Genomic DNA, 25864 nt, shown 5'->3' with positions numbered 1-25864 from the left:
GGTTCGGAACTTTCTCAGACCGAAAGGTTTTCCCGTTAATAAGGAGCAGGTACTGTCGGGCCTTGGTACTGTCCCCCTCAAGGAAGGGGACGCGGGTGTGCCAAGGCCCCAGCTTGACCCAGAGACCACAAGTCCGGCGCGTGATCTGGGGTGAACCATCGATACTCTATGGTGTTGGTGGCGGGTCGCGGGCCGTAGCCAAACACCAGCAGGACAAGGAGCAGGAGAGACAACAGGCTTCTCCTACCCATGGCTGTGGACGTCTTGCCATACGAGGGAAGACTCAAACAGTTAAACTTGCATTCTCTAGAAAGGCGAAGAGTACGTGGAGACATGATCGAGGTTTATAAATGGATGAAGGGCTTTAATAAGGGAGACATTCATAAGGTTTTGTTGGTAAGAGAACCGGGTAGGACACGAAGTAATGGGTTTAAACTGGATAAATTCAGATTCAACAGGGACATAGGCAAAAATTGGTTTACTAACAGAGTGGTGGATGAGTGGAATAGGCTTAGCAGTCATGTGGTGAGTGCCAATACAATTGTCACATTCAAAAATAGACTAGATAAATTCATGGACAGCGATATTAGGTGGGGTTAGATACACGGGAGCTTAGGGTCAAAGGAGCTGCCTCGTACAGGCCTACCGGCCTCTTGCAGACTCCTGCGTTCTTATGTTCTTATGTCTGTGTCTGTGTGCGTGCGTGTGTATCTTTGGGTGTCTTTTTGCGTCACTCTGAATATCCTGTGTGTGCGTATGTATGATTTCCTGCCTTGGTCGTACGGATATATATCGTGGCAAATCTCTCTCTCTCTCTCTCTCTCATTTTGACTCTTTCCCATCAATTTCTTTTCCTCTTTCAATTTTCTTCTCCATCAAAATCACTCCATCCCGACCTTCTCTCTCTCTCTCTCTCTCTCTCTCTCTCTCTCTCTCTCTCTCTCTCAACACACCCAACCAACAAGACTCACCCGTACCAGTGGCATTCCTCTTCTTCTTCCTCAAGCACACCCCTATCAGCACCAGCATGGCCCCCGTCACCACCACCACGCTCGCCATCACCACGCTCGCCCCCACCAATCTGAACTGAGACACGTTGGTACGCGGTTTGGAAGATGAGGGGGGCTGTAGAGTCGTCTGGGTGGATGACGAGGGTGGCTGTAGAGTCGTCTGGGTGGATGACGAGGGGGGCTGTAGAATCTGGGAACCACAATTGGGGACGTTTGAGGGACGGCCTTGGCCCAGTTGTTTGATGCAACGTTTACCTGACACTTCGTTGGTCCACTTGGATCGGCCACGCGTGGTGACATTAAGCCACCGTAAAGTAAGCTTCCCTGTCGTGGCGGTGCCTAAGTCGGCCCTGCATTCCTTCCAGCAATCCCCAACGCGAAACCCAAGTGTAGGATCTTTTCCCAAGTCCGCCCACATATGCACTTTCATCCACTTGTCATTCTTGAAACACTTGTCTGCTGTGATGAGATGAGAGAATAGGACAGTCTGCTTGCTTCCATCTATCTCTGCTTCTGCTGTCGCTGTTAGATTGACACTTTGGAAACCACTCGATGGCCGCACGGAGAAGGACGTGACATACACCGCTTCCCCGCTCTCTGAATGCTTTGTAGTAATCTCCTTCTCTCCTTCGTACACCTGTGTGGGGTTGGTGGCGGTGCACCTGGCTAGGCTGGGGCGAGGGCCGTAGCCGAACACCAGCAGGACAAGGAGCAGGAGAGACAGCAGGCTTCTCCTACCCATGGCTCTGGACGTGTGTCTGTGTGCGTGTGTCTTTCTATATCATTTTGCATATCCTGTGGCTGCGTGTGTATGATTTCCTGTCTTGGTCTTACGTAAGATGGCAAAAATTCTCTCTCTCTCTCTCTCTCTCTCTCTCTCTCTCTCTCTCTCTCTCTCTCTCTCTCTCTCTCTCTCTCTCGTATCCTGTGCAAATTAGTCGTAGGCTATTGCGATAAAATAATAAAATCAGACAATACTATTTTTTTTCACTATTTCGTCAAATCATGCTAAATACCGCTCAATAGACTGTAGGCTTATTGGCGGTCATTTTGCAACGGGGACGCTTTATCCTTTTTTTTTTTCTTAACAGTAAAGGAAACAGCTCCGGGGCAAAAAAAAAGTGTGAGGAAAAACAGCCCTCTGATCTTTTTGGGAAGGGTGGCGAGCGAGGCGAGCATGGGCAGGTATGGGGATTTTTGTTTACAATAAGGGCTTCTAGGGCATTTTCAAGCCGATATAGAAAACATTTGGGGGCTACGACCCTCCTAGCCCCAGTAATTACGGCCCTGATGAAGATGCTGGTTAACTCTTGCATTAGGGATTTGGACAGTATAGGGATGAGCTGGAGTAGAAAGTCGAGTGCAGCGGGGCCGCGGGAGGGGTGGGAGACATGCAGTTAGCAATTTCAGAAGAGCAGTGAGCATGATAATGTCGATAGAGGATAGAAAGAAAGGCAGTATGACGGCGGAATTTAAAAGGTAGAAGACTGTCAGTAAGAGGAAGAGAGTTAATGAGACAAAGAGCCTACTTTTTCGAGTAGAGATGTGGGAGTGGAGCATTGTCGCGGAATTTAAGAGAGAAGACGACAAATTTGACTTTGCTATGTCTACTAGAGCTGTACACATGAGATGCATACTCCATACGAGGGCGGATAAGGCCCCTGAATATGGATAGCATCTGGGAGGGGAAAAGAACTGGCGGAGACGATACAGAACGCCCAACCTCGAGGAAACCGATTTAGCAAGAGAGGAAATATAAGATTTCCAGTTGAGATTTTGTGTTAAGGATAGACCGAGGATGTTTAGTGTAGGAGAAGGTGACAGTTGAGTGTTGTCGAAGAACAGAAGATAGGTGTTTGGAAGAATGTGTCGAGTTGACAGGTGGTGAAAGTGAGTTTTTGAGGCGCTGAAGGACAGCAAGTTCCTCCTACCCCAATCAGAAATGGTAGCAAGATTTGAGGTTAAGCGTTCTGCAGTCTATCAATCAATCAGACCGTGGGTGAGTAACTTACACGTCTGTTCGAGTCCTGCCCGGTGCCATGGGGTGGAAAGGTGGGCTGTTTCCGACACCCCCAGCCCCGTTGTTGGGTCTCCTTGAAAGAATTGGGCATCTCTCTACCCGCCGTCTGGGGGGTTGCGCGTCATGCACCGCCTTCCTCCCTTGGGTACATACATCCCCAACGAGATACTCCCCCCCCCCAAAAAAAAAAAAAAAAACTTACATTTGATACACATTTATTGGCCGTCATGCAGCCCTGGCCGGGTTGTTATGGGTAGTCTATTATTATTTATTTATCATTTCAAAGGTTTATTTAGTAATTTTCATTATCGTCATGCATATATACAGGCATACAGGAATACAGGCAGGCATTATCGTCAATTACACAGTCATGCACTTAGCTTACAGCACACACACACACACACACACACACACACACACACACACACACACACACACACCAAAAAAAGAAATCTAAAGGGTAGCTAATCCAAACTAAGCAGGGAGTGGTGGAGACACCCGTACACATTCGTCCACACCGGGTTGTGCCCAGCAGTAGACAAACACCGCATCGCACAATAAGATATCCACTCACTATTAATCAAGGGGCTATTACACTGGGCAAATCTTCCGTGGATCTTCAGTCAAACCACGATTTCCGCTGGCGTGGTTCTCATTTGTTTCTTGTTATTGCTGATGATGATGATGGTGAGTATAATACCGTCGTCCTTCGGTGAAATCTACCGTAGCTTTGGAAGATCGTGGACACGTCAGAAAACCACGGAAATATGAGAAGCACGCCAGCGGAAATCGTGGTTTGATTGAAGATCCACGAAAAATTTGCCCAGTGTATCATCCCCTTTATCCATCACCGATTGATTGATTGATAGTTTATTGTTGCAAGTAAACAACAAAGGAGAAGGGAGGAGCATGCCATCCCAACCCCCAGGCAGTACAGAGTGTGATTATACAACTAAGGATACATGTGGAAGTGATTGATTGATTGATTGATAGTTTATTGTTGCAGGTAAACAACAAGGGAGAAGGGAGGAACATGCCATCCCAACCCCCAGGCAGGACAGAGTGTGATTATACAACTATTAATACATGTGTAGGTAGCACCATGAAACTAAAAAGATACAATGGTAGGGAGGAAAGCACAACAAGGGAGGGGGCGAGCACCAGGAAACTAAAAGGCTGCTGATTATCACGTGGCGTTGATACACTTCCCAAAGTCAAATTATGGTTATACTTTGAGCCGGTTTCACAGTCCAACACAGTGTCTTCGTAACAGCCCGAACCAAACTATAGAATCCCATACAATCCAAAACGGTGAGGTCTTCGATGCCACACTAAATACACAAGACTTTTCCTGTATAGTTTCATCAAATTTGTGAACTTAGATATAAACACCAGACACTATACAAGGAAATTTCGAAGGCTCTGGTATTGGTTTGGGAGCTTACTAACCCATCATGGGGAACTGTGAAACTGGCCCTAAGACACTTCCCTCCCTCGCACACTCTCCTTCCCCTCCCCACCACCCCACTCCTCTGCGTGTTCCGCCTCTACTCTTCTGCGCATCATTGATCAGAACCAAACGATTATCAGACCTTCCTTCCTAGGCCTTAGTGGGAGACTGGGAGGTCATTTGGTCTTAATTAGCGGTGATTACGTTTATTCTGCGTGTAATTATCTCGTCCTCTCGCTGATGAAGGTTGATTAGGGTGTCGTGTTGGTAATATGTTGATGATGATGATTATAGTATGTGTTGTTATAATACTGACTAATATGGGTTTGATTATGGTTAATTAATAAGTGCATAGTTTGGTACGTGACAGCTAGCATTCTCTCTCTCTCTCTCTCTCTCTCTCTCTCTCAACCTTACCTTCCCTTCCCTTCTCCATTTTCTGTCCATACCTCCACTTCCCTCAATTTCCACTCTTTCATCCATCTCTCTCTCTCTCTCTCTTGATTATAATGTACCAATAGAGGCTTACTACTACTACTACTACTACTACTACTACTACTACAATAAAAATGTTAGCAGAAAATGTGTGTGGGAAACTGCTTGCCCACTCATTCTCCAGTCACGAGACCTCCAACAGAGTGACTCACGGACCGTCTGACTCACCAACCCCGCCTTCATATCGACTGTAATAAGCTCTTCCCTTCCCCAATATACCTCTTCATAATCTTACTTTACCACTTATTCTATTTATATTACTACTATTTACTACTATTTATATTCGTACTTTTCACCTCGCTCGATCATTACCTCTATTTAATAAACGATTATTTACTTTGTTTTTTTGTTTTTTTTATTTGTAGTGTTAATAGTCATGTAATATCGAGTAATTTGTTATTTAAGAAAGGTTGCAATGTGTTAATTCTTATCCTCATTATTTCACAATCATGCATTTTATTTGAGGTCTCGTTTAAGATAAGTGTCATTATTGTCTAGTAAGAGGCTGTAGATATTAAGAGTCTTCAGTACATTATATCTCGTTAATTATGAACTCTCGTATAATAAGTTCTAATTAAGATGCTAATTCATATATATAATGGGAGTAAGAGGCTTTTTTGGGGGTATTTCGTTGGGTAAGAGGCTATATGAAGACTTTATATATATATCATTTCTTCTACATTCCTTCCTTCATTACTTTCACATTCACTACATTAACTCCCGTGTATTAATTAAGTCGCCACTAAAATGATAATATTAATAACGGGAGTGAGAGTTAATTAAGAGATCATTTCGTCATTTAACACATTTATTTGATTAACCTGAATGATTGATTGATTAAATTGCTTGATTGATTGTTGCAAAAGTAATAAGTCGCCATTTAAACGATTATAGTGTTTGTATAATGATATGCGTAAGAGCCTATATATATATATTCATTAAGATATCATCATTGCGTGTCCATTCATATCGATATATCCCTCCTTCATAACATATTCATTATTTCACATTCACCCATATTATTTGCAGTTCCGTGTTTTAAAGTCGCCATTTAAAAGAGATATACAGTGTCTCGATAGTAATTAAATAAGGGTATTTTTGTCCCAATCTCATTCTCTCGTCTCCCTTGTTGTAATTCTCTGCAACAATTAATTAATAAACCACAATCAATCAATCAGTCAATCTCTTCTTTATTTTTCGTCCTCTTTTCTTCCTTCAGTGGCTATTAGAACATCATTGAGTGTCCATTAAATTCGTCTCTCCTCCTCGTCACCATCACATGACCTAAACGTTTTAATTGTCTAGAAGGAAAATAAACTCCCGGCAACCCACTGAGGCACCATATGGGAGGGACAGGAGGGTTGGAATCCTTTAAGAGTGAGACAAGGCGATCCAACCCCATACAAATCAGGTGACCATGGGATCGAGAGGTCAGGAGAGGTGTTAGTGTGTTTCCCGACTCCTCTGCTTTTTCTTGATCTTTAATTATTTGATCTTATAAGCCTAAATAATAAGTTTAATTCGATCTTACACGACCCCTAAAAACAGATAATAGGATCGAGATGTCAAAAAGGGGCTAAACTGTCGCCCATTTTCTCTACTTCTACACCCATTTCTCGATCTTACATATATTCGATCTTATAAACCGAAAATATAAGTTTAATTCGAGCTTACACGCCCCCAAAAAAGATTACAAGAGGATCGAGTTGTCAAAAAAGGGATTAAATTAAGTCTTATCTCCTCTACTCTTACACCCATTTCTCGATCTTTCTATTCTTCGATCTTACAAGCAAAAAAATAAGTTCAATTCGATCTTACCCGCCCAAAAATACAGATGACAAGAGAATCGAGATATCAAAAAAAGCGCTAAATCATGTCTTATTTCCTCTTCTTCTACAGCCATTTCTCGATCTTACAAACATTCGATCTTACAACCTAAAAAAAACAAGTTCAATTCGATCTTACACGCCCCAAAAAGACAGATGACAACAGGATCCAGTAACTCAAAGAATGCGCCGAACCGATGCTCACTTGTCTCCCAGCACCGAATCCGACCCTTTAAAGATCAGATGACTAGGGGATTCGGGGGTCGGTGGCGCTTCAGACCGATGCTCTTTTGTCTTGTATTATCGGATTATAAGGAAGGGGATCCGATCTTGGCGTCTATAGGGAGTTAAATCTCTTATAGGTGTTTGGGTGAGCCTGAGAGAAGAGGAAGAAGCAGAGAGGAGAGAAATAGAGATAAATTAACGTCTCTCTCCCGCAAATACGTTAAACAGACGGAAAGAAGGAGATAAAACGAACAAAAGAACACTGCTAAAGGAATATAAACCCTCAAAACACCTAAAAAAAGATATATAACGTGATTTAACCCGCACAGAAGAAGAGGAAGAGGAGGAGCAGACCCAGGGAGGAGGTGTAGCAGGGTCTCTGGTCTTACTTTGAGGAGGTTGGTCTGAGAGGGAGTGAAGATGCTGGCCCTCATCAACAGGATATTAGACTGGTTCAAGAGTCTCTTCTGGAAGGAGGAGATGGAGCTGACCTTAGTGGGCTTACAATACTCCGGGAAGACGACCTTTGTTAACGTCATAGCGGTATGTTGAAGGGGCTTGGGAAAGGTGTGTTTGTACCTGTGTGGTTGTTTGTTTACCTGTGTTTTTTTGTACCTGTGTATGTATGTGTTTGTTTGTGTGTTTGGCCTTACCTCTGTGCGTGTGTGTGTGTGTGTGTGTGTGTGTTTCAATATTTATTCTTTGTAGCTTCATTCTTTCCTTCCTTTATTAATTTACCTGTGTATGTGTGTTTGTGTGTTTGGCTTTACCTGTGTATGTGTGTGTGTGTGTGTGTGTGTGTTCCAATCCTTATTTTTTGTATCTTCATTTCTTCCTTCCTTTATTTTTTTATTCACCTTTGTATGTGTGTGTTTGAGAAAGCCATTGTTTGTTAAGTGTGTGTGTGTGTGTGTGTGTATCAGCGTCCATTCTCCCCATGTCTCATCCACCACACCCATTTCATCTGCACCATTTCCACCCTCCCATGCCTCTCACACTAACACTTACCTGGATTTTCTTACCTGGATGACCTTTCCCTATGAGCCATGCTAGGGTGAACTGTCAGGCAAAGAAACAAACAACACAACAATCCAATAAGACATAGGCTGGGAAGTGCATTGGGAGTTCATTTCATATGCCACAGGTTGCTACTCTAGTGTTACATGTCCTACCCTTTCATCCACTTCCATGTCACATACTCGTCACACTTTGCTACAGAATTTTATGGGAAATATTTAGTTTAGCTCCACCACTTCAAAATACCATGTGCACCCTTAAATTATGGTTAGAGGGTTAAAATACGTGACTTTTAAACAAATTATGAAGGTGTAAATGGTTAGAGAGTAAACTAAACCATCCCGACCTGAGCAAACCTAACAACCAAACTGGCATAACGTGAATCATGTCAGATATATACTGCTAACAAATAAAGCTTAACAAAATATAACATAATATACTCCAACCCAACTTTCTAACCAAACCCTGTCTGCCCTGACCCACTCCACACTGCCAAATTTTGAGGTACCCACCAAACTTCACTCAAACTCAATTCATCAATATTTTTAGTTTTTATTAGTTTTCCAGTAGCTATGGGTTACAGTACTGGGCTCAGAAGTACAATACAATACATATATAATGTCAGTAATAACTTGTGAGATGGCTACCCTTATTTCCATGTTAACTATAGTGAAACCAAATTGTCGAGTCTATTTTGGCGTTGGCGTTGGGTCCATTTCTCCCCTCTGCTCTACCACACAGTCCCAACACCTATTTTTTCCTCCCTTATGTTACCTATAGCTTACATATGAGAGGAAGAGATAGGTATTGGGACTATGTGGCAGAGCAGAGGGGAGGAAAGGACCCACGGGAGCCTACGCCAGACTGGCCTCGACATATTTGGAAGACTATAGCCTTGTGTGCCTTCATGCATTTTGCACCCTTTAGCCATAATATAAAGGCGTATATGATGTTTTGAGGTGGAGAAGCTTAACTGCATAATTACCTGACTATATACTACTACTCAAGGGCTTTTTTCTTGTTTTAAAAGGACACTAATTATGTCTTGTTAGGGTTTTCAGTACTTGTGTTTATATTTCACTACGCTGGAAGCTATTAGTTTTGCATGGATTAAAAATAGCCTAACCTAATGACTTGAGAGGAATTTTACTCTTGTTCAGTGGTTTTACATCTCTCTCTTTTTCCTACAGTGACCCTAATTATATGTCCAACTGTCTACCCTATACAAATTGTACTTCTAATAACAAAATTGATAATATGTACTATTAATATGTGTGACTAAACTAAATCAATCTTCTTTTCCTATTATAATCCTGTCAAGATGTGCATTTGTCTACCCTATACAAATTTTACTTCTAATAACAAAATTGATAATATATACTAATAATATGTGTGACTAAACTAAATTAATCTTCTTTTTCTATTATAATCCTGTCAAGATGTGCATTTGTCTACCCTATACAAATTTTACTTCTAATAACAAAATTGATAATATATACTATTAATATGTGTGACTAAACTAAATTAATCTTTTTCTATTATAATCCTGTCAAGATGTGCATTTGTCTACCCTATACAAATTTTACTTCTAATAACAAAATTGATAATATATACAAGTAAATCAGAAAATATTAATATGTATATGACTAAGCTAAACTAATCCTTCTTTTTTCCTGTTATAATCCTGTTAAGATGTGCATTTGTCTCATATAGGAATGATACTTTTGGTAAGGAAACTATTTGTACAAGAAAATGGGAAAATGATACACACACGGCTAAATTATCTAAACCCTTATTATCAGGTCTTTTTTTCCTATAATATGACTAAATGAGTGGATTTATCTACCCTACAATAGAATCAATAATGCAAGTAAATTTAAAACCATATTAATATGTGCACAACAAAACTTAACTAAACTATTAATTACATTCCTCTATTTTCCCATAATGATTCAAATTGAGTGTGATGTGTTCAAATTTTACTTTTAACAGCCAAATCAAAATACAAGTGAATGGAAAACTTATACAAATACATTTATGACTCAACCACACACAGTCTCCCATCTCTCCCCCCTCCCTCCCCTTACATCCCCTGCATCCCCCTCCCCATTTTCACCCCTCCCTCCCTCTCCTTGGTCGTTGTGGCGTAAACTCTTTTACATGACAACCTCCTCCACCCGAAATTGACCTCTTTTGGCCACTCTTTTCTTTTGTCTGTTGTGGGAGCGATGAGTAGCGGACTTTTGTTTTTGTTTTCACATTTTGTTGCCCTTGACCCGTTTCCTTTGTAAAAATAAATAAATAAATAAGTGGCCAGTCTGAGCTAGTGTTGGCGTCCATGTGCTAAGAGGATGTGGAGTTATCAATTGTTTAGTCATAATGTGTAGAAGATATGGGAATGTTGATAGCACACAATGGACATCACTATCACCCCACACACACACACACACACACACACACACACACTTTTGCCATGATTTTTAATGTTGGCAGTTTTATTCTTGCACTTTCCTTTTGTTAATACATCATGAAATTCCCTTCAGTACATAAAATCCTGCTTTCTGTTCCTTTATCTTTCTTTGTTACTGTCCTGTTTACCTCAGTGATTGTTTGCCTTTATTCCTCCTTTGTTGCTGTTTTCCTGTGTACCTTAGTGATTGTTTTCCCTTGTTTTCCTCCTTTGGTACCTCAATGATTGTTTTCCTTCGTTGCTGTTTTCCTGTGTACCTCAATGATTGTTTTCCTTTGTTGCTGTTTTCCTGTGTACCTCAATGATTGTTTTCCTTTGTTGCTGTTTTCCTTTGTACCTCAGTGATTGTTTTCCTTTGTTGCTGTTTTCCTCTACCTCAGTGATTGTTTTCCCTTGTTTTCCTCCTTTATTCCTGTCCTCCTTTGTACCTCGTGATTGTTTTCCTTTGTTTTCTTCCTTTGTTCCTGCTCCTTTGTGTACCTCAGTGACTTTCTGTTCCTTTGTCTGCCTTTGTCCCCGCCTCAAGACATTCACTCAACACACTGGTCACAACACGTCATCAATTTCAAGAGGGCATTTTGGGTGCTGTTGGCTCATGCTAACGAATGCAGATTGCAGACATTGCCATATCTTTAACCTGGTAGCAGCGGGGATCATGTTTCTTAATGGTCCCTCTAAGCGAGAAAAATGAGAAAGAATCATAACTCACACAAACCACTTCATAATATATATCAAAGCATTTGTGATCAGTTTATGTATCATCTATTTTGGGGGGTTTAAATCATGGCACAAATTTGGCCCGTCGCTGCTACACGGTAAAGCCACAAATTTGCCCCATCGCTGCTACCGGGTTAACTACGTATATGTTAGTTTTAAATGACACGTGTATATTCAGTTCTGTAACAAGAAGCTGTATAGTTTTTGCGGGGTGAATGATTTGTTGTTTGAAAATAAAGACAGTGACTATAGATCCCATAAGACTTGGCAGTATTGCCTTTTGTGATGCCAAAAAGTGGAGTGACATGGGACCTAGATGTGGCAGCTCTGCTAATGGAGGCTCCCAAAGTTCATCCATAGAATAGATTTGAGTATAGTTTGGGCTTTATCTTAACGTTTATATTTATGCTTTCTTCGTCGCTTTGTTCTTTGTTCATTCTTCACTGATTGTTTATTACTGCTGCTTTTGTCCGTAAGTCACTATGTTAATCTCCACCCAATTCCTTGTTACCGTTCTCCTCACTATCATCTCCCTCACAGTCTGGCCAGTTCAGCGAGGACATGATTCCGACCGTCGGCTTCAACATGCGCAAGATAACAAAGGGCAACGTCACCATCAAGGTTTGGGACATTGGCGGGCAGCCTCGCTTCAGGTCCATGTGGGAACGCTACTGTCGCGGCGTCAATGCTATAGTGTGAGTAGTGAAGAGGGTGTGAAGGGGTGAAGGGAGGAGAAGGAGGAGGAGGAAAAAGGGACACCAGTGAGAATTTTTGTTTCCCTCCCTCCCCTTTTTTTTACTGCCTCGTAAAAATATAAATGAAGAAAAAATGATGATAGATAGGCTATGTGCTGGTGCTATTGTCTGTAGAGGGAGAAGAGCAGACAGGGATGAGGAAAATATAAGATAATAACAGTAAAGTAAGAAGAATATAAAGGGGACAAACAACAAATAGGCTAAGAGGGGGGTCTTGACTTTTGCTTTAACCCGTCCGCTGTGATTGGTACGGATTTGGCCTTCACTGGTAGCCTGACAACATATACTCCCAGGTCTTTCTCTGCCTCTGTGGTGGATAGTGGAGTGTTTCCCATGTGGTATTGGTGTGCTGGATATCCCTTCACTGGTACCCTGACAACATATACTCCCAGGTCTTTCTCTGCCTCTGTGGTGGATAGTGGAGTGTTTCCCATGTGGTATTGGTGTGCTGGATATCCCTTCACTGGTACCCTGACAACATATACTCCCAGGTCTTTCTCTGCCTCTGTGGTGGATAGTGGAGTGTTTCCCATGTGGTATTGGTATGCTGGATTTCCCCTCCAAAGGTTCATGAGTACATTTTCCTTCATTGAATTGTAGCAGCCACTTTTTGTTCCATTCCTGTAGCTTGGTGATGTCTTCTGGTTGGCAATCCGCAGTTAATGGGGTTAAACTTTTCAGTGTCAACAAGAGAAGCAAATGAAGTCCATATGAAACCCGGGACGCTTAACACTGTCTTCCCCCTCCCCTTCCCCCCCTCAGGTATATGGTCGACGCAGCGGACCCAGAGAAGATAGAGGCATCGCGCAATGAGCTACACAACCTCCTGGACAAACCACAGCTGGCCGGCATCCCCGTTCTGGTGCTGGGGAACAAGCGAGACCTGCCCAACGCTCTCGACGAAAAGGGACTCATTGAGAGGATGTGAGTACCCGGCCCATCACTGCCTGTTTGTTTGTCTGTCATCCGTCCATCCCATTAGTTACCCATCTATTTTTTCATCAGAGTAGTCAATATTAGTCATTCATCTATTCTTTCATTCAAATAGTTCTTTTCTGTCATCAAAATGTAGTCTTGGCTAGGGTTGTGAAATCCCTGGGAGTTTTGAACTGGGAAACTTACAATGGGAGTTTGGGGGAACTTTGAGGATTGAGAAAAAAAGTTACAAATTTGCCTTTTTGTATTTATTTTCTGATTTATTTATTTTTTATTTTTTTTAAGGCTGAGGTTATTGTTGCCTCTAGACTTCAGTTTTGAGGGGCTGTTTGTGAAAGTCCCTTAACCTGGTGGTGGCACAGGCAGGATTGTTTAAATGCAAGAGAAGATGGCGCCACTATAAACACTTGCCTGTGCCATGATGGGCTGGTGCCTTATACCATCTAGGCCCCTCAAGAAAAGCCTACCAGCGCTATAGGCATACACGGAAAAAAAAAAAAAAAGACATCAATTGAGGCACATGCCACCATCGGGTTGACCTAACTTAATTAACCGGACAAAACCCCAAACAGTCACTATAGGTCTTGACTCAGAAAATTTATATATGCTTCCTTACTAATGAGACTTTCTATACAACACAGTGAGCTCAGTCTTTGTTGATTTATACCATGAGGTGCTGGCTATCATGTGTTTGAAGATACCCTAAACCTAACCTAACCTAACCTAACAAAACACCAAACAGTCACTATAGGTCTTGACTCAGAAAATTCATATATGCTTCCTTACTAATGAGACTTTCTATACAACACAGTGAGGTCAGTCTTTGTTGATTTATACCATGAGGTGCTGGCTATCATGTGTTTGAAGATACCCTAAACCTAACCTAACAAAACCTCAAACAGTTACTATAGGTCTTGACTCAGAAAATTCATATATGCTTCCTTACTAATGAGACTTTCTATACAACACAGTGAGGTCAGTCTTTGTTGATTTATACCATGAGGTGCTGGCTATCATGTGTTTGAAGATACCCTAAACCTAACCTAACCTAACAAAACCCCAAACAGTTACTATAGGTCTTGACTCAGAAAATTCATATATGCTTCCTTACTAATGAGACTTTCTATACAACAAAGTGAGGTCAGTCTTTGTTGATTTATACCATGAGGTGCTGGCTATCATGTGTTTGAAGATACCCTAAACCTAACCTAACCTAACCTAATGAAACCCCAAACAGTTACTATAGGTCTTGACTCAGAAAATTTATATATGCTTCCTTACTAATGAGACTTTCTATACAACACAGTGAGGTCAGTCTTTGTTGATTTATACCATGAGGTGCTGGCTATCATGTGTTTGAAGATACCCTAAACCTAACCTAACCTAACCTAACAAAACGCCAAACAGTTACTATAGGTCTTGACTCAGAAAATTCATATATGCTTCCTTACTAATGAGACTTTCTATACAACAAAGTGAGGTCAGTCTTTGTTGATTTATACCATGAGGTGCTGGCTATCATGTGTTTGAAGATACCCTAAACCTAACCTAACCTAACCTAACAAAACACCAAACAGTTACTATAGGTCTTGACTCAGAAAATTTATATATGCTTCCTTACTAATGAGACTTTCTATGCAACAAAGTGAGGTCATTCTTTGTTGATTTATACCATGAGGTGCTGGCTATCATGTGTTTGAAGATACCCTAAACCTAACCTAACCTAACCTAACAAAACCCCAAACAGTTACTATAGGTCTTGACTCAGAAAATTCATATATGCTTCCTTACTAATGAGACTTTCTATACAACAAAGTGAGGTCAGTCTTTGTTGATTTATACCATGAGGTGCTGGCTATCATGTGTTTGAAGATACCCTAAACCTAACCTAACCTAACCTAACAAAACCCCAAACAGTTACTATAGGTCTTGACTCAGAAAATTCATATATGCTTCCTTACTAATGAGACTTTCTATACAACAAAGTGAGGTCAGTCTTTGTTGATTTATACCATGAGGTGCTGGCTATCATGTGTTTGAAGATACCCTAAACCTAACCTAACCTAGCAAAACACCAAACAGTTACTATAGGTCTTGACTCAGAAAATTTATATATGCTTCCTTACTAATGAGACTCTATACAACACAGTGAGGTCAGTCTTTGCTGATTTATACCATGAGGTGCTGGCTATCATGTGTTTGAAGATACCCTAAACCTAACCTAACCTAACAAAGCCCCAAACAGTTACTATAGGTCTTGACTCAGAAAATTCATATATGCTTCCTTACTAATGAGACTTTCTATACAACAAAGTGAGGTCAGTCTTTGTTGATTTATACCATGAGGTGCTGGCTATCATGTGTTTGAAGATACCCTAAACCTAACCTAACAAAACACCAAACAGTTACTATAGGTCTTGACTTAGAAAATTTATATATGCTTCCTTACTAATGAGACTTTCTATACAACACAGTGAGGTCAGTCTTTGTTGATTTATACCATGAGGTGCTGGCTATCATGTGTTTGAAGATACCCTAAACCTAACCTAACAAAACCCCAAACAGTTACTATAGGTCTTGACTCAGAAAATTTATATATGCTTCCTTACTAATGAGACTTTCTATACAACACAGTGAGGTCAGTCTTTGTTGATTTATACCATGAGGTGCTGGCTATCATGTGTTTGAAGATACCCTAAACCTAACCTAACCTAACCTAACAAAACACCAAACAGTTACTATAGGTCTTGACTCAGAAAATTTATATATGCTTCCTTACTAATGAGACTTTCTATACAACACAGTGAGGTCAGTCTTTGTTGATTTATACCATGAGGTGCTGGCTATCATGTGTTTGAAGATACCCTAAACCTAACCTAACCTAACAAAACCCCAAACAGTCACTATAGGTCTTGACTCAGAAAATTCATATATGCTTCCTTACTAATGAGACTTTCTATGCAACAAAGTGAGGTCAGTCTTTGTTGATTTATACCATGAGGTGCTGGCTATCATGTGTTTGAAGATACCCTAAACCTAACCTAACCTAACAAAACCCCAAACAGTTACTATAGGTCTTGACTCAGAAAATTCATATATGCTTCCTTACTAATGAGACTTTCTATGCAACAAAGTGAGGTCATTCCTTGTTGATTTATAGCATAAGGTGCTGGCTGTCATGTGTTTGAAGATACCCTAAACTTAATATAATTTAACCTTACAAAACACCAAACAGTCACTATAGGCCTTGATTCAGAAAATTCATAAATGCTTCCTTACTAATGAGACTTTCTATAGAACAAAGTGAAGTCATTCTTTGTTGATTTATACCATAAGTTCCTATCTATCATGTGTTTGAAGATATCCTAAACTTAACCTAACCTAACCTAATGAAACCCTAAACAGTCACTATAGGCCTTGATTCAGAAAATTCATAAATGCTTCCTTACTAATGAGACTTTCTATAGAACAAAGTGAAGTCATTCTTTGTTGATTTATACCATGAAGTGCTGGCTATCATGTGTTTGAAGATACCCTAAACTTAACCTAACCTAACCTAATGAAACCCCAAACAGTTACTATAGGTCTTGACTCAGAAAATTCATACATGCTTCCTTACTAATGAGACTTTCTATAGAACAAAGTGAGGTCATTCTTTGTTGATTTATACCATAAGTTCCTATCTATCATGTGTCTGAAGATACCCTAAACCTAACCTAACCTAACCTAACAAAACCCCAAACAGTTACTATAGGTCTTGACTCAGAAAATTCATACATGCTTCCTTACTAATGAGACTTTCTATGGAACAAAGTGAGGTCATTCTTTGTTGATTTATACCATAAGTTCCTGTCTATCATGTGTTTGAAGATACCCTAAACTTAACCTAACCTAATGAAACCCCAAACAGTTACTATAGGTCTTGACTCAGAAAATTCATACATGCTTCCTTACTAATGAGACTTTCTATGGAACAAAGTGAGGTCATTCTTTGTTGATTTATACCATAAGTTCCTATCTATCATGTGTTTGAAGATACCCTAAACTTAACCTAACCTAACCTAATGAAACCCCAAACAGTTACTATAGGTCTTGACTCAGAAAATTCATACATGCTTCCTTACTAATGAGACTTTCTATAGAACAAAGTGAGGTCATTCTTTGTTGATTTATACCATAAGTTCCTGTCTATCATGTGTTTGAAGATACCCTAAACTTAACCTAACCTAACCTAATGAAACCCCAAACAGTTACTATTGGTCTTGACTCAGAAAATTCATACATGCTTCCTTACTAATGAGACTTTCTATAGAACAAAGTGAGGTCATTCTTTGTTGATTTATACCATAAGTTCCTATCTATCATGTGTTTGAAGATACCCTAAACTTAACCTAACCTAACCTAATGTAACCCCAAACAGTTACTATAGGTCTTGACTCAGAAAATTCATACATGCTTCCTTACTAGGGACTTTCTATACAACAAAGTGAAGTCATTCTTTGTTGATTTATACCGTAAGTTCCCACCGGACAAACCCTTCACAGGAACCTCTCGGTCATCCTGAACCAAGGGTATGACCGAGAGATTTGCTGCCACTCCATATCCTGCAAAGAGAAGGCCGGCATAGACGGCACACTGCAATGGTTCATCTCCCACTCCAAGTCTAACGAAACCCTTGACTCAGAAAATTCATATATACTTCCTTATTAATGAGACTTTTTATACAGCAAAGCAAGGTTATTCTTTGTTGATTTATACCGTAAGTTGCAAGCTATCACGCCTGTTGACCCACGGCGTGTCTTATCTCTTGGAGAATACACGATAGCCTGAGCACAGGAAATGGTTGTCATTATCACTAAGATACAAGCAGCAGTGATGAGTACCGTCACTTATCGTCACTTTTTATTTTTAAATTATTAGTTATGTCACAGACAGCTGTTTGATTGATTATTAAGGAGGGTGCCAGGTGGGGGTCCCTCCTGGGCACAGTATGTCTTAAGGCTTTGAAATTGTAGTATGATGTTTGTTGGTGTAAAGCGATGACATTCTATGAATTTCATGAAATTTGGGTGAATGTGTAGGGGAGACTCAAATAAAGCATAAAATCTTCTTTTTGTTTCACAGACTCTAGTTTTTAGTTAATTGCTTTGAAAAAAATACCATAGAAACTTTGTGCATATACATGTATTCATAATTGGTTCTTTATATTATTGATAATGACAACCATTTCTCATGTGTAGGCTGTCCTTGAAATCAGACACGCTGTGTGGCCAGCAGTCACCAGAGCATGATCATGCACAATTCAGATTAGTGCGCTGTGACCCATCTGTTATTTCATCCAGTTACTTACTAAGCCATTCTTCTCTCCATGCAGTTACCAATCTATTCAACCACCTACCAACCAGACTGCCATTCATCCATCTACTACTTAAAAGAAATCCACAAACATACACAAAGAAAAAATAAAACCTAACTTCACACCAGTGAACTTTCCTGTTTTGTCTTTTATTTCTTTGCTCTTGAACTGCTCTCTTTACTGTATGAACACAACCTTGCACCCACAGCCTCACCAACCCCAACTAATCCCTCTCCCCCTTCACAGGAACCTCTCGGCCATCCAGGACCGAGAGATTTGCTGCTACTCCATATCCTGCAAAGAGAAGGACAACATAGACATCACCCTCCAATGGCTCATCTCCCACTCCAAGTCTGGCGGCCGCTAGACGAGAAGACGGAGAGAAGAGCGGACGCCAGAGGAAGAGGAGCAGGATGAGGAAGATTAGAAGAGGGAAGAGGAAGAAGGGGACAGAACAGCCACCAGAAAACAAGGAAAAGAAAGGTTATAGAGTAGTTTAGGGAGAAAGAGAGATTTAGTAGTTTAGGGAGAAGTAGAGAGAGAGAGAGAGAGAGAGAGAGAGAGAGAGAGAGAGAGAGAGAGAGAGAGAGAGAAGGAGATTGAGTAGATTAGAGAGAAGGAGAGAGAAAGAGATTTAGTAGTTTATGGAGAGGCAAAGAGATAAAACAAAGATACAAGATTTCGTAGTGTTAGTAAGCAGTAGTAATTGCAGCATAAACAAAAGAAACAGGTCATGAAATATATAGATGGAACGAAAGGTAGTATAGAGAATTAAAATCTTCGGTAAATTGTTTTCGTTGATGTTGGTGGAAGAAATGGATGTGACGGAAAGAGAGAGAGAGAGAGAAATTGACATACGGAATTTATCAACCGTAGTGAATTGATTTGTTATTCGTGATGGAAATAATGGAAGAAAAAAAGGAGATAGAAAGTTATATAGAGAGATAATTAGGAGGTGTGGGAAAAGAAAGAGAAGGGATAGATTAAGATGATGTGCAAGAGAGAGATTGAAGAAGTTAGAGAGAAAGAGATTAACATGCTGTGGAGAAAAGAAAGAGACAGGAAGATAGAGAAATAAAAGCCATTAAGAAAGAAATGATAGAAAGTTAGAGAAAAATGAAGATGATGTGGAAAAGAAAAATGATCCAAAATTAAAAAAAAAAAATTACATGAACCAAAAAAATACAAATACAAAGGCAAAAGAAAAATCAACACGGTACAAAAAATTACAGAAGAAAATTGAAGGTTGAAGAAAGTGAAGAAAAAATCGCAAAGAAAAATCACACGGTACAAAGAATTACAGAAGAAAAGCGGAGGTTGAAGAAAGAGAAGAAAAAAAATTGAGAAGAAAAATTACAGAAGAAAGTCGAAGGTTAAAGAAAACGAAGAAAAAAAGCTGAGAAGAAAAGTCACACTATGAAAAATTACAGAAGAAAATCAAATGTCAAGGAAAGAGAAGAAAAAAAAATTGAGGTGCGTCACAGAATGCGAACCAAAGGAAGAAAGACAGAAATACAAAGTCACTCGGAGAATTAAAAAAAAAAAAATTAACGCGGGAAATCAAAGGCTAAAGAAAGGGAAAAAAAAAATTAAGGTGCGTTACAGAATCTATCACATCTACGTTAATTAGGTCATTACGATTGGCTCTCTGCAGGTGGGCTAACGAGCTTCACCTGTGCCGTGGGATCAGTGTAATATATTTATGGCTGTTTTGTTTAGCGGGTTAGGGGTGAAGCATGTCTGATCTGGTCCTCGTGTGTGTGTGTGTGTGTGCGTGTGCGTGTGTGTATGATTGCGTACGTACGTGTGTGTGTGTGTGTGTGTGTGTGTGTGAGATCTGTTTTTCCTGATACGCTTAATGTCTTGACGTAGAAAAAAAAACATAGCCAAAAAAAAAAAGATGAGCTAACGGTATATTACTATCGTATTATTGTTATTTGTCACTCGATTTTTTTTCTTTATTATTTTTTTGATTCTTCCTGTTTATCCACCCTTCATACAGTTGTTCACGGTCAGTCCGCTGATGAATTCCTCTCCTCGGACAAAAATAAACAAAACCCAACAAACCGTAGCAAGTGAGCGGAGGACGACAAAACAAAAAGCCATACAAAAAAAAAAAAATATCGTAAAAATAGCGTCACTTAGGTTTCCACAGTAGCATATTATGTATAGTTCCGTCTAGCGATAATTGTACTTTTGTTAACGATAGAATAGATCAAGTCCGCTCTGAGGCGTAGAGAGAGAGAGAGAAAAACTAGTAGATATTAATGATAAAAATTGAAAAACTCGTGAATGTAGAAAGACTGAAAAAGTGAGATATAAAGCATTATTATTGTTATTATTATTATTATTTTTATTATTATTGTTGATAGGAGTATAGAGGGGAGGGAGGGGGGACTTGCATATCTCATCATTTTCTTTTAATTATTTCAAGAGGGAATAAAAGCGACGAGATTACGATTATTATTATTCTCTTTTAACTATTTTTATTTATTTTTATTTTTTACCCAAAGGAACCATAGGCCTATAATTCCTCTCGCCACAAACCACACACACAAAAAACTAATTATAGGCCTCAATTTTTTTCACCCACTCAAAGCGAGGCAGAAAGAAAAAGATCACACACACAGTTTTTGCATTTCAGTGGTCTAATAATCGTTCTTTCACAATATTTAAACTGCGCTAATCATTCCTCGGACTTATGGATAGCAGATGAATTAACTCCTTTGTGGTGATTTACTGGATTTGCCGGTCACTCGAATTACCAATGTGTGTATGCGTGTGTGAGAGGTTGAGTGTGTGTGTGTGTGTGTGTGTGTAAGAGATAGAGTGTGTGTGTGTGTGTGTGTGTGAGAGAGAGAGAGACTAGACAGAGTTAATGCGTGTATGTGAGAGAGACAGAAAATGAGGTTGTGTATGTGTATGTGTATGTGTGTGTGTGTGTGTGATAGATAGAGAGACAAGAGCGAGATCGTGTGCATGTGTGTATGTGCGTTCGTGAGTGAGAGTCGTGTAGCCTTCCTTCGTGTGTGTGTGGGCGGGGGCACCAACACTCAAGTATACATACATATAGACGAGTTTCCCATAGCGGAACACACACACACACCTTTGTCTAGTTAATAACTGTCTTGCACACTTGCTTTTTGTATTGCAACTCGGATGTGAATGTTAGGGAGAGTCTCGTTTTGTTTTATGTTTCTCCCGACGAGGAGTTCGTGCAGGCGTTTCGTTCGTACCTCCCGGAGACGACGGTAACACACACTACACACACCCACGACAAGAGATATTAGGTGCGATGTGCGGCCTTCCTGATAGAGACGATTAGGAGGGGGTGTTAGCCTCCCCCAGTGTGCCCCCTTGTAAGCCATGATACTACCATTGATAAACTCCTATTTCTATATGATACTACCCATAACAACCTCCTCCTACTCCTCCTCCTCCTACTACTACTACTACTACTTGATATATTTCGAAAAGCATCAACAACTAGACCACTTATTCCCTCTCCCAATCAGCCAGCCAACCAGTCAGTCAGTCAGTTAGTCAGTTAAGTCACCTGTGTTGTGAGTTAGGCAAGGTGATAGACAGACAAACACACTAATCCAACCACTTAACAACTTCCTTCCTATTTCTTCCCTTCCTTCCTTCCTTCGCTCCTTCCTTCCCATCCTTGTGGCTGTATATAACTCGCCGATGACTCTCCGAGGTTTTGCCATCCTCAGAACACATATCTTAGCCGCCAACCATCCACCGAGTCAGCTGTTTATGCCGCCACCGCCACCGCCGCCGCCGCCGCTGCCTCATGTCGCGAAGTTGTACAGCACAATCTTGTCTATTCCACCTCCGTTTCTTCCTCACCCATCTGCTCCTCCTCCGCCTTCCTTCCGCTTCCTTCAGCCCCTCATCTCTCATCTCTACCCATCCATTCTTCTTCCTCTCCTCTTCCTCTTAACCCCTCCACCTACCCATCCACCCCGATCCCCTCCTACTTTTCCTCTTCCTCTTCCTCTAACCCTCACCTCCTTTACTTCCTCACTTTTTTCCTCTTCCTTTAACCCATGCGATCTTTCTACACTTTCTCTCCTCTTCCTCTTACCCACCTCCACCTACCCATCCACCCATCCCCTCCTCCTTTGCCTCTTCCTCTTCCTCAAACCCTCACCTCCTCCTCCTCCTCCTCCTCCTCCTCCTCTTCCCGTGCACTCCTCACCCTAAAACTAACCTTCGCTACATAGATCCTTTGTGCTGCATCATTTATAGCCAAGTTGTCGCATGATTAGGGTGTTACGTTTTCATTTTTTGTCCGTTTTCTTTCGTCCCAGGGTGTGTGTGAGGGGGAACTAGCCTAGCCTACCTTAGCACGTTCTTAGAGTTGTTTTTGTTTCTGTGTTTGGGGAGTTGAATGATCTGATCTGAAGCCGTTTTATTTTTTTATTTTTTTATTTTTTTTACGCGTCTGTGCGAGCGAGCGAGTGAGTGATTTAAAACGTCGTGCATTGCGATTCGTCAGTCAGGGAAATTGTATAACGTTACTGTACCACATAACTACCATACCATACCCTGTTTTAATACCATACCCACCCGTACCCTGTTTTGCTGTGGCCTCCAAACGACACTGGCCTGGGTTTCGAGTTGATCACGTTGAGGGAGCGGGCAAATTTTCAGGTTTTCAGTGGTTTTGTTTAGGCTTTCATATCGGTTAAGAGTATAAAATTTTGATGCACTAAAAAACTGAAAATCCACTTATTCGTTCAACGTAAGCAATTTGAACCCCAGACCAGTATCTTTCCGAGGTAATGGTTTTACCTTACCATAGCGTACCGTACGGATGATTCAGGGCAGGGAAAACGATGATAAAGAAAAGATAAAGAAAACGAGATTAAGACAATGTGAAAGGGCTATTATACACTCACAAAGAAAGTTACGCGCATGTGTTTGTCGGTATATATGTATGTGACTCGGTTTTCTCGTTGGTGAATTGTGAATGCTGCTTATTGTTGTCACTCATCCACTGTGTGTAAGCGGATTGTAGCCACCGGAACACACACACGCACACACATACACACATCACCACTAAAAAAAAAAAAGAGAGAAAATAAAATGGTGATGTGGGTGCCAGTATCGTCATCAGTCAATCAATTAGTCAACCAAGGTATGTGTGTGTGTGTGTGTTGGTGGTGATGATAGTGGTGGTGATGGTGGTGGTGTTGACTTACCAGCAACACCACAACACACGGACTTTATTCCTCACGGTCTAATTTAGCATTCTATGTGTTGCCGGAGAGCTTGCGGCAACACTACAGATTCACCGACGAGCGTTTCTTTGTTTTGCAGCTCTTGAAAACGTGTAGATTTTTTTATACTATTCAGAATTTATATTTTGTAATTATGTAGCATATCACTTTATTTTTTTCTCTTCTTCTGGTTTCATAATTTAGTCTGTGATGTTTGTTATAACCTTTTTAGTGTAAGTCCATTTGTTTTTCCTTGTTTTTATTATTACGTGATAAGTTAACGTGTAAGTTGGTCGCCCTTCACTGGGAGGTTCGTGTTGCGTCTTGAGGCGATGTTTGTTAAGCCCACGCCGGTAGATTCCTCTTATCTGCACACCTCTTGGCTCATGCACAGGTAAACCAATAGTATACTTTGGTTTGTACTTTATTTCAATTTTTCCACAAACAGCATTCTTATAGTTCCCCTTCCTTATACAATTATCAGGATTCTTATAGTTCCCCTTCCTTATACAATTATCAGGATTCTTATAGTTCCCCTTCCTTATACAATTATCAGGATTCTTATAGTTCCCCTTCCTTATACAATTATCAGGATTCTTATAGTTCCCCTTCCTTATACAATTATCAGGATTCTTATAGTTCCCCTTCCTTATACAATTATCAGGATTCTTATAGTTCCCCTTCCTTATACAATTATCAGGATTCTTATAGTTCCCCTTCCTTGTTCAATTATCAGGATTCTTATAGTTCCCCTTCCTTATACAATTATCAGGATTCTTATAGTTCCCCTTCCTTATTCAATTATCAGGATTCTTATAGTTCCCCTTCCTTATTCAATTGTCAGGATTCTTATAGTTCCCCTTCCTTATACAATTATCAGGATTCTTATAGTTCCCCTTCCTTATTCAATTATCAGGATTCTTATAGTTCCCCTTCCTTATACAATTATCAGGATTCTTATAGTTCCCCTTCCTTATACAATTATCAGGATTCTTATAGTTCCCCTTCCTTATACAATTATCAGGATTCTTATAGTTCCCCTTCCTTATACAATTATCAGGATTCTTATAGTTCCCCTTCCTTATACAATTATCAGGATTCTTTTAGTTCCCCTTCCTTATACAATTATCAGGATTCTTATTGTTCCCCTTCCTTATACAATTATCAGGATTCTTATAGTTCCCCTTCCTTATACAATTATCAGGATTCTTATAATTCCCCTTCCTTATACAATTATCAGGATTCTTATAGTTCCCCTTCCTTATATAGTTTTCAGCCTAAGAACATTATAAAACTATCTAGCTAACATTTTTTTTTACAGTCCATTAGAACTTTGGTTTGTACTTTATTTCAATTTTTCTACAAACTGAGCATTGAAAGATTATAAAACTGTATAGCAAACACTGCTTTACACTTTAAGAGGAAACGGATTATACATTTCCTTATTTCACTCTATACAAATTTTGCGGTTAGAAGATTGCAAAACTGTCTTGGAACACTATCAAACCCTCCCATAAGAAAACAGAGTGTATAGATTTTTTCTTATACAATTTTGAGCCTAAGAACACTAGAGAACTATCTGATGTCACTGTATACAAATTTTGAGGTTAGAAGATTGCAAAACTGTCTAGGAACACTATCAAACCCTCCCATAAGAAAACAGAGTATATAGATTTTTTCTTATACAATTTTGAGGCTAAGAACACATGAACTATCTGATGTCACTCTATACAAATTTTGAAGTTAGAAGATTGCAAAACTGTCTAAGAACACTATCAAACCCATCCCTAAGAAAATACAACATACACATTTTTTCTTATAGTTAACTTTATACAATTTTGAGCCTAAGAACACTATAGAACTATCTGATGTCACTCTATACAAATTTTGAGGTTAGAAGATTGCAAAACTGTCTAAGAACACTATCAAACCCATCCCTAAGAAAATACAACATACACATTTTTTCTTATAGTTAACCTTATACAATTTTGAGCCTAAGAACATCACAAATCTATCTAGCTAACACTTTTTATATCCCTCCATAAGGAATTAGATCATACATTTCCTTCATATTTGTATTTTTTATTCTTTTCTTTTGATATTTTCCTGGACGTGAATGTGTTTGTAGTTATTCCATTTATTATTTACAGAACTTATACAAAAAGATTCTTAGCTAACAGTGCCATTTTTCTTTTATTTTCCTTTCCTTTGTTATTTTCCCTACTTGTGTTTTCTGTATACCTTGACGCACCTTAGTACAGACACTCCATTAGTTTTAGTTCTTTCCCCTCTTTATAAAATGTCTGAAATAGTGGTTTTCATATCACTATAAACACTACAAATCCGCCTGTTA

General features: G+C 40.0%; 2 protein-coding genes and 2 long non-coding RNA genes across 11 annotated transcripts in view; 2 read left to right on the top strand and 2 right to left on the bottom strand.

The window, feature by feature from the left end:
• Positions 1-1843, bottom strand: part of LOC126981852 (uncharacterized) — a 9288-nt gene extending 7445 nt beyond the window's left edge. The window contains exon 1 of one of the 6 annotated variants that reach the window (XM_050833442.1): positions 1648-1843. In XM_050833442.1, coding sequence (XP_050689399.1) covers positions 1648-1752 — 105 coding nt within the window. In that variant the 5' untranslated portion in view covers positions 1753-1843. Of the gene's footprint in view, positions 1-971 lie in introns of all 6 variants that reach the window. The other 5 variants (XM_050833445.1, XM_050833440.1, XM_050833444.1 and 2 more) reach the window with 5 other exon arrangements.
• Positions 1844-7154: 5311 nt separating this feature from the next.
• Positions 7155-19512, top strand: LOC126981848 (ADP-ribosylation factor-like protein 8B-A). Its single transcript, XM_050833437.1, has 4 exons — positions 7155-7569; positions 11771-11925; positions 12748-12909; positions 18524-19512. Exons 1-4 carry the CDS (start codon positions 7447-7449, stop codon positions 18642-18644), a joined length of 561 nt encoding a protein of 186 aa, XP_050689394.1. The 5' UTR covers positions 7155-7446; the 3' UTR covers positions 18645-19512.
• Positions 13681-16367, bottom strand: LOC126981850 (uncharacterized). The gene is made up of 4 exons (XR_007734227.1): positions 15968-16367; positions 15463-15802; positions 14485-14984; positions 13681-14134 (listed from the first exon to the last, which is right to left on the bottom strand). It is a non-coding gene; the product is annotated as an uncharacterized LOC126981850 (long non-coding RNA).
• On the top strand, positions 14382-15613 carry LOC126981851 (uncharacterized). 3 transcript variants are annotated; one of them, XR_007734230.1, is made up of 3 exons: positions 14382-14507; positions 15176-15335; positions 15496-15613. It is a non-coding gene; the product is annotated as an uncharacterized LOC126981851 (long non-coding RNA). The 3 variants fall into 3 exon arrangements; XR_007734228.1 differs by lacking the exon at positions 15176-15335 and adding an exon at positions 14678-14847 and having other exon boundaries at positions 15496-15599; XR_007734229.1 differs by having other exon boundaries at positions 14459-14571; positions 15240-15335.
• Positions 19513-25864: the final 6352 nt, after the last annotated feature.

This window comes from Eriocheir sinensis, chromosome 49, assembly GCF_024679095.1.
Source record: "Eriocheir sinensis breed Jianghai 21 chromosome 49, ASM2467909v1, whole genome shotgun sequence".
Classification (NCBI taxonomy): Eukaryota; Metazoa; Arthropoda; class Malacostraca; order Decapoda; family Varunidae; genus Eriocheir; species Eriocheir sinensis.
The sequence above is the reverse complement of the archived record's forward strand: the minus strand, read 5'-3'. Positions and strand labels throughout refer to the sequence as shown.

Excerpts from the sequence above, each read along its gene's own strand:
- LOC126981848 (XM_050833437.1), top strand. The coding sequence starts at position 7,447 with ATGCTGGCCCTCATCAACAGGATATTAGACTGGTTCAAGAGTCTCTTC. Across the intron at positions 7,570-11,770 it reads CCTTTGTTAACGTCATAGCG|TCTGGCCAGTTCAGCGAGGA; the intron begins GTATGTTGAAGG and ends TCTCCCTCACAG. Across the intron at positions 11,926-12,747 it reads CGCGGCGTCAATGCTATAGT|GTATATGGTCGACGCAGCGG; the intron begins GTGAGTAGTGAA and ends TCCCCCCCTCAG.